Genomic DNA, 12907 nt, shown 5'->3' on the forward strand with positions numbered 1-12907 from the left:
CCTTGAAGTCCCTTCCAACCCAAACCATTCTGGGATTCCAGAACACAGCACACATCTCCCACTGAGATTGTGCTTCCGTGGAAGCACCAAACACCCGGAGCACCCAGAGAAGGCAAGGCCACCCAGTAGTGCCACCACAGCGCCTACATGGGAGCATGATGAGAGGGAGGTGAGGGCTGTACATCAAGGAGGACACGAACAGGGCATCCTGCAACCTGCCCTGCACTGTGCAGAGCCAGGGAGGGCAGCCAGAGGGGTTACAGAGTGCTGCTGCTGATCTGCTGGAACTGCCAGAGCAAAGCACCGCTGGCTTCCTGGGGACAAACACAGGGGACTGAACCTCAGCGCCAAAGAACAGTGCTTTCTGCTCAGGGAGGAGAAAATTAATAATGGAAACTAAAACAAGAAAAATGGGATGGGGTTTGGTTAAAAATGGCAAAGGGTGGTGGCACGGCAGGTGAGGAGCACACACTGCTGGAGGAGTTCAGTCCCAGGACATCCACAGGATGCTGCAGAGCTCCTGAACTCTGCACCACCACTCCTGGAGCTGCACCACCATGCCACCACCCTGCACCGTGCCACGGGCTGGGAGGCATCACCTGCAACCAAGGGCTTACACTGCTCACAGTGAGAGTTCAGAGACCGCTGCTGCTTACACACACTTGGACATGTTTAACTCATTCCTGCGATTCCCAGGTTTCAGTCAGCCAGAGAAGACTTCAGACATGGACAAAGCAAGGACAAAAGGACAGCACAGCTGGAGAAACAGTCACATTTCCAGGCTGCAGGCTCTTCCCTGTAGGGATGCTCTTCTCCAAACCTTCTGGATACCACAGGAAAGGCAAAGAGCAGAAATACCAAACCCTCAAAAGCTTTATTAGTACAACTAACGAGTTGACCATGACCCATACAACGCATTAAGAGTGTTCATGAGAGAAAAGCTACACGAAGCCCATCACCCACCAAGCCTGGTCCTTCCCAGTCCTGTCACCATCTCTGGACAGGTCCTTGCTCATACTTAAAGGTTCAGTCTAAGCCAAAACCCAACCCAACCCCACACAGCCGTGTCCTAGAGCAGGCCAGAAGCATATGAGGGCAATTGCTTTACAACCAGCTCGAGACACAGAAAACTCACAGGGAACATTTTTCAGTTTTGATAAGTAGCAAATTCTTCCCTAAAGTGCTCTGCAAACATTTCAGGTGTCTGCCACAGCTTGAGGCTTCATGGCAGTAACAGCAGTCATTTTCCTGACCTGGACTGTGGTTCACTCTGATGTTCCTTTAACCACCACCAGTGCAGGAAGGGTCAAAGATCAGGCAACAGCACCAGACAAAAACACCCAACTCAGAGTTTCACCGGCATTACCTGATATTTATTATACTCAGAGCTTACAGGAGGGTCCAAAGTCCACCTTCATGCTCAAGTGGGGCTACTCCTGTGGATTCCCTGAAGGACAGCTACCACAGTAAGGGCACATTACTCCTGTTTTGGACAGGGCTTCAAATTAATTGGTGCATAAAGTCAAAGTGCAACACATCTACAACTTGCACTGCTTTACAGCAAACTGAGAAGTTTAAACATCTATGTATAAAAAGACAAACATATACAGCCTTCTTTCTTGGTCACCAGAAGAGATGCATGAGTTCACGTTCAGGGTCATTATTTTCTATGCCTGATAATTGGCAGCAAGAAAGAAAACAAAGCAAAAATCCTCCCCTGCAAATACATTCCTCAACAGCAGCCAGGCTGCCTGTAACAAATAACCTTGGATAAACTCCCTCCTCAGGGCAGGAAGGACTCATCCCACCCAATCCCGTAAGAACCAGCCCAGCACCGTCTCAGACCCACTGCTGCTCCCATCCTTCACCCTGGAGTTAACCTAGCAAACCACTGCAACTTGGATTTGCAAGCACCGGGATTTCCACAACACAGTTTCACACCCTTGGAGCAGAATCAGGGCAGGAATTCTCAAAAATAGTTTTTTAAAAGAGCAAGCTGATTAATCCCAGCCGGAGAGAGGGCACACAGCTGGGATCTGGCTAATTAACCCTGCTGGAACCAGTCCTGAGGCTGTGCCCCAGCACCTGCACTGAGCCCAGTGCTCCTTGGCTCCATGGCTCTCATCTGACCCAAGCACAGGGGCTATTAAATGCACAACTGAGATGAAAAATTGCACAAACAGAGAAGAAAATGGCATTATTCTTGCAGCACAAAGCCCCTGGAGCAGCGTGCCCTGTGGTGGGATGTGTACCCACACAGTGCCAGGAGAGCACGGGGCGAGCTCTGGCCATGCCCTGCCCATCCAGGCAGGGAAATGCCCCCCACACCACAATCTCTCACCTCCCTTGGACCCACTCAAGGCCCAGACCCAGTGGACTGAAGGATATTTAAGCCCCAGGCTTGGCTCTGCCTTTCTCTCCGCCGTGCCACCGCGGGGAAGCCGAGGGGGCCCCGAGCGGCTGCGGCGCTGGCCGTGCCCTTGGCACCGTCCCCAGCTGCAGAGAGCTGGCTGGAGCAATCAGAGTTTACATTTCAATGATTTTCTCTCTGCCACTGCAGCTCATAATGAGGCAGGATCAGGAGGAGCCCGGGGATGCCGATGGACCCAGCTCCTTCAGCCAGACGGCCGCATCCTTAAATAAAAACCCCAAGCTGTCCCTGCCCTTCATGGCATGACCCAGACATGTTCTCATAATCTAAAATAAAGAAGAAAAGAAGACAAAACCCCTCAGCTATAACCTGCTTTTCCTAACAGGAGCTGTAATGGCAGCATCAGGAGTTCAGGAGCTCTGCAGTATCCTGTGGATGTCCTGGGACTGAACCCCAAACAATCTCAGTCCCCAACACTTATTCCCAGAAATTATTCCCACAAATTCCACAATTCACAGAAAATCTCCTCTCTCCTTCCCAGCTGCTCCTCAGCCCCAAACCAGCACACAGGCATACACTAAAGATGAATCCTCCCCGAGCCTTGCAGGATAAATAATTTTCAGAAGGTTTTATGCCAGAAGGTTTATGCCAATTCATCGACTCAATCAGTGTGTGATCACACTGGCAGCATTTATGCACTTCTGAAAAGTTTCTCCCCAGGGTCAGAAACCACCAATTCATTCCAGCTATTTCATTTAATACAACTTTAAGTGAAAACCGAGAGTTTTCTATACCCAACACTAGCTGTTAGAAGAGGATTTTTTAAATGAATCAGGTTCCACAGTCTGTAAAAAAATACTTGGCAAATAGCAGCCACTCTGCACAATGAGAGGAGGAAAAAAATAATATGAAAAATAAATACCCTGGCTTCTTATTTACCCAGAGCTTGCAAACCTTCTGAAGAGCGTATCTTGAGCTGCACAACAGCCCAGGAGCAGAAACACACAGCTTATTCCCTAGCCTGGCAGTAGCACTATTTTGCATGAGGTTCAGAGGCTATACTTACAAGGACAATTAACATATTTTAAGAAGCACCTTTAAGAGAGCAGAACATCAGAAGCCAAAGCAATTATAGTTGTTTTTTTGTCATACGAAGAGCTTCACCTTACAACACAACAAAGGTCAGCCATAAAAACAACTCTAATTTCTGGTTTAGTGCTGCAAATCACCTGCTGCTGGTGACAGCACCTTCCCTGGGACGTCCTGGTGCATCCCTCCTGCCCAGCGCCCAGCCCAGGGCACGGCGCATCCCGTTATCCCGCAGCAGGGTCACGCTGGCACCTGTGCAGGCCCCTGGGCTCCTGAGCTGCCTCCTGCTGCAGCTGGAGAGGACTTGAGAAACTCCCCTGTCCAGCAGCAGCAGCCAGTTTGTCTGGGCAGTGCTGCAGCTGGGCACATCAGGGCAGGAGCAGGGCCAGCACAAGCAGCCCTAGAAAGATGCTTCTTGGGCAATGCACAAATAAGGCAAAGTTCTACTAGATCTCCATCTGGAACAGGTTTTTGCAGGCTGGAATCCTTGATAGCACTATCCGCCCTATCCCTCTTGCACAGGCTGGTGCCACCAGCTCCAGGACCAGGTCCACATCCTCTACCACAGAACTCCTTTTCTGCTGGGACATACACTAAACTCCTGTTTGACTCCACCACAAAATAAATCCACAGCTAGATAATCCTCCAGGTAAAGCAGTGGGAGTGAGGAGAGAGAATGATCTCTCCATAACTGCTCACCAAAGTGAAGTCCTACATGCTTGAAGGTTGAGGCAGTTTTGGAACTACTCTCATGCTCATAATTAGGCAGACTATTAATTATCCTGCTTGATGGGGGCTATTAAACACCAGACAGCCCTGATCTTTAAGGGGCATGGCGAGGCATCCCACAGAGAAGGCCTCCAGCAGAAGCTCGCAGCTGCTGGTGTTCCCAGGATGGGTTCCTCTCCTGCCTAAGTGCTCCCCAGGCCAATGCAACACATCAAATTCATCAGCATGGTGACGAATTTATACACCAAAAAAACCACTCCATGTCCTCACAAGGTCCCAGAAAACCTTCTGCAAGCACCACGTGGAAGTTAAGGGCCCTCCACACAACACATACCAGCTCCCATTGCAGTTCAGCAGGAAGGAGACCTGAGAATTCCCACCTGGATGCCTGAAAGTGGCTCCTCAGCAGTTTCTCTCATCCTGGTTCCAGCAGGAGGAGGAATGACTCAGAGGAAGGTGCAGTTGTGGCTGTGCCTCACACACATGGGATCAATAGGCTCTCAGCAAGACAGATGTACAGACTCTGGATCCTCAACTCCCCCACCTCTGCTCCCCCAGGCAGCCCCAGCCACCAGCAGAGATCCAGGAGGCCTCACCCCTGCACTGGGGCAGCCAGCTCCTGCACAGAGCTGATGTGCAGGTGAGCACCACCAGGACCTTCCCCAGTGCCAGAGACCAACACATCCCCTTCGCCCTGGGGACCTCCACAGCCACCAGCACCACCAGGCCTCAGCACCTCGAGGCTGTTTGGTTTCTTGTGGGTTTTAAACCTTCTCTGATCTTTTTCTTGTACTCTCAAAGTCACAGGAAACATTTTTCCTGCTGCTTCAAAGGCCAGAGCTGGCACAGAGGCCCCATGCAGCAGACAGCCCAGCAGGACAGTCCTAAATTTCACTGTGACTCAGCTGCACAGACGGCCCATGTGGGTTCCAGCCCATGGCCCCACCACCTGAAAAAACAGCTGCATCCCTAGAATGTTCCTGCAAAACTGACAAGCAACAGCAGAAGAGCCAGTGCTGAAACACCTGCTCTCGCTGAGAAACTTTGTTGTTAATAAAAATAAATCTGAAGTTAACAATGCACACAGGTTGCCACCAAATCCCCACCACCTCCTCATCAGAAAGTCCCTCTACAGCGACAGGATCCAAAGCAACGCCCCAGGAGGCAGCCTGCACCTGTTCAACAGATCAACAGGAACATAAACCAAGGCAGCATAAAAAAGACAACACAGGTTAACTACCTGCTCATCAAGTTAAAAATCAATTAACCAGGTCGGCTAAATCAGCCCATCAGCAGGGGTAACACAGCACTGGGAGCCAGCCGCCCTCCTCCCCAGGGACGCTTGCCATCACACCCATGCACTCATCCTAAGAGATACTGTGGTCGGCACGTCACAGCCGCTTAGCCACAGCTTTACTTCTGCTCCTCTCCGGATTTTCCAAGGGGAAAAAGGTTTTCCAAACTTTGCTTTTAAAGTGAGCCCCGAGAAGGATGGAGGTCATCCCGCCCACAGACAGCCCAGCTCAGTCCAGCGGGGCTTCTGCAATCCCCACAAGTTGCGAGGAGGAGCCGTCAGAGCCACCATTCATCCGGCACTCCTTTGATATTGACAGCCAAAGACAAAGATACGTGGCAACCCCCCACGTTACATAAAAAAAGCTGGTGGCAAAATGAGTTACAGAAGCAGAAATCTGCAGCAAAGTTAAGCCTGGGGGACAGAAAGTGATTCCTGGTGCCAATCTGGCAGCACCTCCACGAGCTGACCACGGTCACAGGAAGAACCTGAACCACCAAAATTCTCAGTATGACAAGAGATGATGCTGACACTCTTACACAGCAAAACCTTTCCTGGAGCCAGGCACTCGTCCCGACGAGCCCCTGCCCAGCGTTACGGATGGCTTTGACAGAGCACATTCCCCGGATCGCGGCTGCCCGCATCACCCCCGCGCAGCCCCGGGAAGATGCAGAGCACATCATCTCCACGTCGGAGAGCGCTCCGAACCGGCGGGATCTCGCACCGCCTGCGAGGAGCTCTTTCATCGGGACAAGTCAATCGGCAAAGATCTCTCTGGACACAAGCCTCTCCCTGGGAAGAGGAGCGGAAAACCCCGAACCGTGCCGGAGGCAGCCACAGCCCGGGCTGGCCGAGGGCCGGGAATACCCAAGTATCCCACAGCCACAAAATAACAACAAAAAAAAAATTAAACCAGAGTGAAAACAGTAATTTTCTAGTCCAGACCCCAGGCTCTGCTTTAAAAAGAGCACCTGAGCCCCCAGTTACTGTCACGATCACTTTTTAAGAGCAAAGCTTCCCTCTGGGAAGCGTGGGGCCCGCCGGGGCGCGGTGCCCAGCCAGGCCACCAGCCATGTCACCTTCCCTGGCTGCCATGAGGAAGCGGGCGCGTCCCATCGCACCCCTGCCAAGGGATCACGTCCAGGAGTTGTGGAACAAGAAGGGCTCTGGAAACCGGACACCTCGGAAGCGTTTCGGTGAGTTACGGCACTTAACCTGCGATTCTGTGACTCCAAGGACCGCATCTTCCTCCCCTCCACCCCCGTGGTTTAGGAACACCAGAGGGAAGAATTATTCCAGAGGGATCTGGGGAGGCTGAGAGTGTTTTGGCCGCGCAGGTGACAGAGCGCACGGAGGGCGAGGCCACCGCCGCCACCACCGCGACCCACGGGCGAAGTTCACCCGCCAGCGCAGAGAACACCGGTGGGCGAAAGGCCGGGGGACCGGGAGGGGACCGGGAGGGGACCGCGACCCGCGGGGGGACGGCGGCGATGCCCCCTCCGCATCCCGCGCACCTGCGGCCGGCGTCCCGGCGGGTGCGGGAAAGTTGCGGGGCCCCTCCAGGGCTGGGACGCAGCCCCCCCAGAGGACAGCTGGAACACGGGGGGGTACCCGCAGAGCCCCCCGCGCCCCCTCCCCGCTCACCTTGGTGTAGAGCTGCGCAGCGGACATGGCCGGGGCGGGCGGCGCTAGGCGCGGGGCATGGGGGCGGCGGGCGGCCGGACCGACTGCCGCACGGACACACGGACACTCCGACACACCGGCACTCCGACCTTTACACCCGCCACGGCCGGCCGGGCGCGGGCACGGGAAGCGCAGGGAGCGGCAGCGGCAAGAGCAGGAGGAGGAGGAGGAGGAGAAGGAGAAGAAGGAGGAGGAGGAGGAGGAGGAGGAGGAGGGGGAGGAGGAGGCAACGCCGCTCCGCCTCCGCCGCGCCCCGCTCAGGTATGGGGAGGCTCGGCTCGGTTCCCTTCGGCTCGTCTTTTTATTATTTTTTTTTTTTTCTTTTCCTAAGAGAGAGAGCTCTTTTTAATATATATTTTTTCTTCCCGTCCGCTTCCCCTGCGGTCCTCAGCATCCCGGCCAGTGCCGGCGCCCCCTGGGAAGGGTCCCCCCCAGGACAGCGTAGGTTGGTGCTGCGTTTGGGAGCTTTTTTGCCTTTTATCCATCTTCCTTTCTCGCAGAAGACGAGTAATTAAGCCCCAAGCAGGTGCCCCTTGGTGGTTTTCAGGTCTTCCATGCCCCACGGGCCTCTGGGGATCACCCACACTTTGGGGAGTGAGGGCCGGCATTCCTGGGGTGTCCTTTGCCAGGACACACTTGTTCCCTGGCACAAGAGCATTGCCCTCGTGAGCCCACTGGGAATCCACTCGAGAAATGTGCCAGGGATAGGTTTTTGTCTGTCTTCTGCCTGCAGGTGGGTTTGGGGTCCCACCAGCGCCGCTGCTCCTGGGCCCTGCTTGTGTGTCACTCCTACACCGATGGCAGGAATCTCAACTTCCACAGCAACAGCCAAAAATTGATCCCAGCCTGTCAGTCTGTGCCCATGCTGCTTCCCTCCATCCCACGGGAGAACCCTGTTCTGCAATTCATGCTTATACAGCACTTTTGGAGCCTGAGAAGGAGCATGAAATGCAAAGAATTCCTAATTAACCACTACTGCTATTCTTTATCATTCAAGGTATTTTGCATATTAACTGAGCAGGCAGAAACCACACTCAGCAGATCCTGCTCTCTGTCACAGTTGTTTACTCCGTCACTGGGATCCCTCCTCCCGTGGTTTCAGGCTGTGCCACTCACAGGGCACCCACAGCCTTTCCTCAAAGTGATCTCTGGTGGCATCTCGCACTCTGCTGCTTGTCCCCTGCGGGATAAAACTCTCCCCATTGTCATGTTTTCCCTCTTCCACCCCCAGAGCCTGGCAGAGAGCAGAGCTGATTTGGTGGAAGGACAGCCAGCGTTGCAGATACCTCTCTTTTCCAGCTCTGATATCCTTGGTGAATCCAAAAAAAATTGCAGGTGGCTCTGGGGGAAGTCTGGGAAGGAGGAAAGAAGGGGAGAAAAAAAAACTCCATCATGTCTAGAAATTACCCTGGGAAAATTTGACAGCATAATCTCTGCAAAGCCTCCAAGAGAGCTTTGTCAGGCAAACAAAACTTGCTCCTCTCATTTCATTAAATCAACTGCAGAAAAAAAAACGTGGAGCACTGGTGCAATTAGAAGCGAAGCTTTCAGTGAAGCTGGGGTAGCAGCGATAGACCAGAGGCAAAGCACAGACATTCCTGTGAAATACCAGCTGTGATTCTCCATTAATCTAAAACTTTAATTAAACTCAGAAGCTAAAAACCTCAAAATACATACAGAATCCCTGAAGTATGTCCTGACTGCTGAGTTGCTGGAAATTTTCTCCTCCAGGAGGTAGAAGCTTCTTTCCATTTGGGAATCAAGACTTCTGTTGATCAAATTTAACAAGCACAGGCTGTTAAATAGCAGTTTATGGTACCCTCTCTTGCATTCACATGGGAGGCGCCTTGAGGTAAAAATTAACTAAATACCACGTTTTTTCCCCATTTATGCACAGCCAGTGGATTCTTTACAAGTGCAGGACGGGTTGGAGTTCATTTTAAGGTCCTGGCCTTGTTCCTGTATTGTAACGACACATGGAGACCCAGGAACAGATGGATGGATGGACAGGTGATGGCACAGGCCAGGGAGGAGCATCGATTCTGACAGCTCTAAATGTCACCAGGACAGAGCTGGCTGTTGCTAAGTACAACCCCAGGTCCTGAATTTTTGCATGCAAAGATGTCCCAAAGACCTCAAATCTGGATTTCACTCCTGCACCACAGAGAAGTCACCACGTGCTACTGGCACAATCCTGGGGTCTGGCAGAGTCACTGTACCCTGGGAGTTGTTGCACTGGCTGTTTCTGCTGCAAGGGTTCCTATGTGAGTTAAACTAATGATAAATTATTCCAGGTGATAAAGCAATGAATAATTAACATTCCTGCAAATAGAACTGATTCTGTCCAAAGCCCTGCAGCACAGGAAGCGGGGACCAAGCCAGCACCTTGCCACAGGGCATGGGGAACCACTCCAGGGATCATCATCTTGTGTGTGGCCAAAAACATCACCATGGAAAGCCCTGGGGTCAGCATAAAAGCCCTTGAATGCAGATGGGTGTTTGTAGAAAAGTCTTAAAGCCTTGGGAGATGCTGAGGATTCAAACCCTGGAGTGAGCCTGGGATGATGTGATCAGGGACTGGCAGTCCCAGCCCTGCCACAGGCAAGTCACCCACACGCTCCACACCTCTGCTTTTCCTCTGTCACCACGACAAATGTAATTGAAAAATAGAGGGAAGATTATTTTTAAAAGCTCTGGTACATGTCTAAGTGAAGAGGCTGCAGCTGCCGGGTTTCTAAATGCCAGTGGTTCTGTTTCTGTGTGGCTCAGAGCCCTGATGCAGGACAAGCTCGAGTCTGGGCCAGGCTGCTTCCCTCACCAGTGGTGTCCCTGCGCTCAGGGTTTAATAGCTGGTTTGCCTGCAGGATTGCTCACTGGGGCAGGAAATGCCACAGGATTTCAGGAGCAGCAGCTAAAACTCCGGAGGTGCCCTGCAAGCCACAATTCCAGATGTGTTTGGCTTGTTACTGCCTGGTGACCTGTAAGTCAGAAGTGTAACGTGAGCGCTGGCCCGAGGCAGGCAAAGGCACGACCATGCTTTGAAGCACGTCCTGCTGGCTGCCCTGTTTGCCCAGCCTACTGCGAGGAGATCCAAGGAGCTGGAAGAAGATGGAAATCAGCAGGATTAAGGAAACACTTCAGTCTTGCCAGAGAAAATCATTCTTACTGCATCGCTCCTCTGTTGGGGGCAGCAAGAAGGTGCCTCGCAAGGAGGCTCTGACCCACCCAACCTCACCAGTTCTTCTGGACCAACCTGAATCCTGCAAAGCACTTGCCAGCAAAGGGTTCAGCCCCAGAAACACATTCATACACCAACAGTTTTCTCTCAGAAGAGTTTAGTTGCCCGTTATCCCATGGGAATTCACTCCTGCTGAAGGCAAACTTCTTCCAGTCTGATCTTTTAATCTTGTGCAGACCTCATGTTCATTGCAGAGGAAATTTGCCTCCAGGAGCAGGAGCTCAGACACTCTATAAATGTTTGATAGCTCTGACCACCTCTTCTGAGTTATTATTTTATTAAAAAAGGAGATTCATTATGGTTCTGGGTGACTTGAATTCACAAAGCTCACCAATATGGTATTTTTTTATCTCTCATATCGGGTGTACCCAACAAATGTCACAGCCTTTAATAACATGCTTTAATTAATCCTGGAATTCTGAATGTGCTATTATCTTCATTTTTCAAAGAGAGGTCACAATAGTAAAGGAAAATCTACATTGCTTGCACGGGCTAGTCCAGGAGTCTGTGGCAGACCAGGAAATTAATCTCTTAATCATTCTGCCAATTTGACTCAGTGGTGAGAGCACAGACCTTTGACTACCTCAGCTCTCTGCACTGATGAAACTATTTCTTTTATCTGGGATGGCTTCCCATCTGCAAAACAGGAGCAGCTCTGATGTCCTCTGTGTATCTTTGGAGATGGCTGCTGAAAAGCACCGTGTACAGGCTCGACATCCTGCTTACCAGCCTACCTGTCCCAGCCTGATGCCTCATCTTCTTGGAAGCTTCCTTCCTCAGTATCTGTAGGACAAAACCTGTTTGGATCCAAGGAATCCAAGGAAGAAGCCATGAGAGGCACTGCTCTGGTCGGTCTGGTTCCCTGTCGGTATGGAAGCAGTTCCAGAGGACTTGTCTCTCTCCCATCTGGTGACTCAGGAAGTTTTCTCTGTCAGCAACAACAAAATCCCACCACATTCCTTTTCCCCTCAGCAGGGACAGGTTCTTCCACCGTTTACACCCAGAATTAGCTGGGCTGCTCAAAGACCACTGATACTGTTTCAGATTAATACATCTCCACCTGGCCTTTTTCTCCACAGGGGGACAAAAAAGTGTTTCTCAGCTTGGTGTCTGCTTTAAACCGAGAGGAAACAACTTTGCAGGGTGTTTGTTCCTGATTTGTTCCAAGATGTCTGGGATCTGGTGCTCCTGAGCTCTGATTCCAGCTAATTATCAGCTCCTCTAAGCATCCAGTCATGTTCTCACAAAACAAAAACACAACCTGGTTTGCTGACAGGGGGCCACAAACTGAAAAGGAGGGTGGGAGGGCAAAAATGGCAGAGCAAGCGGCTAGTAGAAGATGCAAGTTTTGGAAGAAAAGGGTGAAAAAGCAGGAGCTGGAGGAAAGATGGCAGAAGCTGAAAAGCTGAAGGAGAGAGAAACAGCTGCAGATAAGCAGCAGCAAAGACTCATATGGAAAAATGAAAAAAAAGGACATAAAACGTTTCCAAATGCCACAAAGTCTGTGAGCAAGAAAGGATGAGAGGTTTTACATGGATTCTTCACTTCTCTCCTCTGAATGGGACAGAGGAAAAACTAATGAAATAGTTTTGACTATTTTTTATTTCCAGCAAGGAGCTGGTCAAGAGCAGCACCGTGGGGAGCAGCTGGGTCACTCCTACCCGTGCTCCTCATGTCACCCACATGTCCTCCTGCATTAGGGGCAAGCTGGCCACTGGCATGGGGGCAGAGAGGTCAGCGAGATGTCCCTGTTCCCCACTGCCAAAACCCACCAATGCCTTCCTGGGGACAGCCAGCCAGCTTCTGTAGTTGCTGTTTCAAAATGGTGGTGGTGCTCTGGCCCCCCATTCCATGTGCTCAGAGTGTGGTGATCCAAGGAAGCCCAGAGAGGCAGAGGTGCCATGAAAATTTTAGAGAATAAACCTTTTCACAAGACACCTCTAACTTCACCTCTGCATACTTAATTCTGTCTGTGAGAGGAGTCACAGACTTGGGACTCCAGCACTCCACAGATCATTCAACAGCTACCAGAATCTGTGCAAAAGAATATCAGCTTTTTAATGTTCACCCCACAGTAAAATACATTCAGAGTTTTATACTTGGTATCTAAATACAAAGAAAAGAATTTTGCAGACATTTTCAGTTTGAAAGGCATTTAATAAAGGTTTGCTGAAAGTTTTCTACAAATTTGCTTTGTGAGGATTTAAAAGAATGCCTGTGCACTATTCATGTTATAATAATACACTATTATATTGTAGAGGGCAGGCAATATTCTTGAATTAAAATTTCAAGCACTTTGGATTGGATCAGATTTGTCCAAAAAAAAAAAAAATCCATGTGGGGAAAAAAACTTTTAAAATACTATGTTTCTTGTAATTTCCAATTAAATGTTTTGAGTATCACCAGGGAGAGAGTTCTTCCAACTCAAATCAGGTGTAAGCATCCCAAGAAAATGTTTTTGGGGGCAACTGAGTGAGCTAAAATGCCACAGTGAGTGATGCCC

At 50.9% G+C, this 12907-nt stretch overlaps 1 protein-coding gene across 3 annotated transcripts in view; it reads right to left on the reverse strand.

Moving 5' to 3' along the window:
* Window positions 1-7295, reverse strand: part of MYO5B (myosin VB) — a 142426-nt gene extending 135131 nt beyond the window's left edge. For all 3 annotated transcript variants that reach the window (XM_014257028.2, XM_088054098.1, XM_088054097.1), the window contains exon 1: window positions 7128-7295. In XM_014257028.2, the coding sequence (XP_014112503.2) occupies window positions 7128-7154 (27 nt within the window). In that variant the 5' untranslated portion in view covers window positions 7155-7295. The remainder of the gene's footprint in view (window positions 1-7127) is intronic.
* Between the last annotated feature and the right edge of the window lie 5612 nt (window positions 7296-12907).

This window comes from Pseudopodoces humilis, chromosome 4 (assembly GCF_049639895.1).
Source record: "Pseudopodoces humilis isolate 2021_Gansu_Grassland_sample_001 chromosome 4, ASM4963989v1, whole genome shotgun sequence".
NCBI classification, from domain to species: Eukaryota; Metazoa; Chordata; class Aves; order Passeriformes; family Paridae; genus Pseudopodoces; species Pseudopodoces humilis.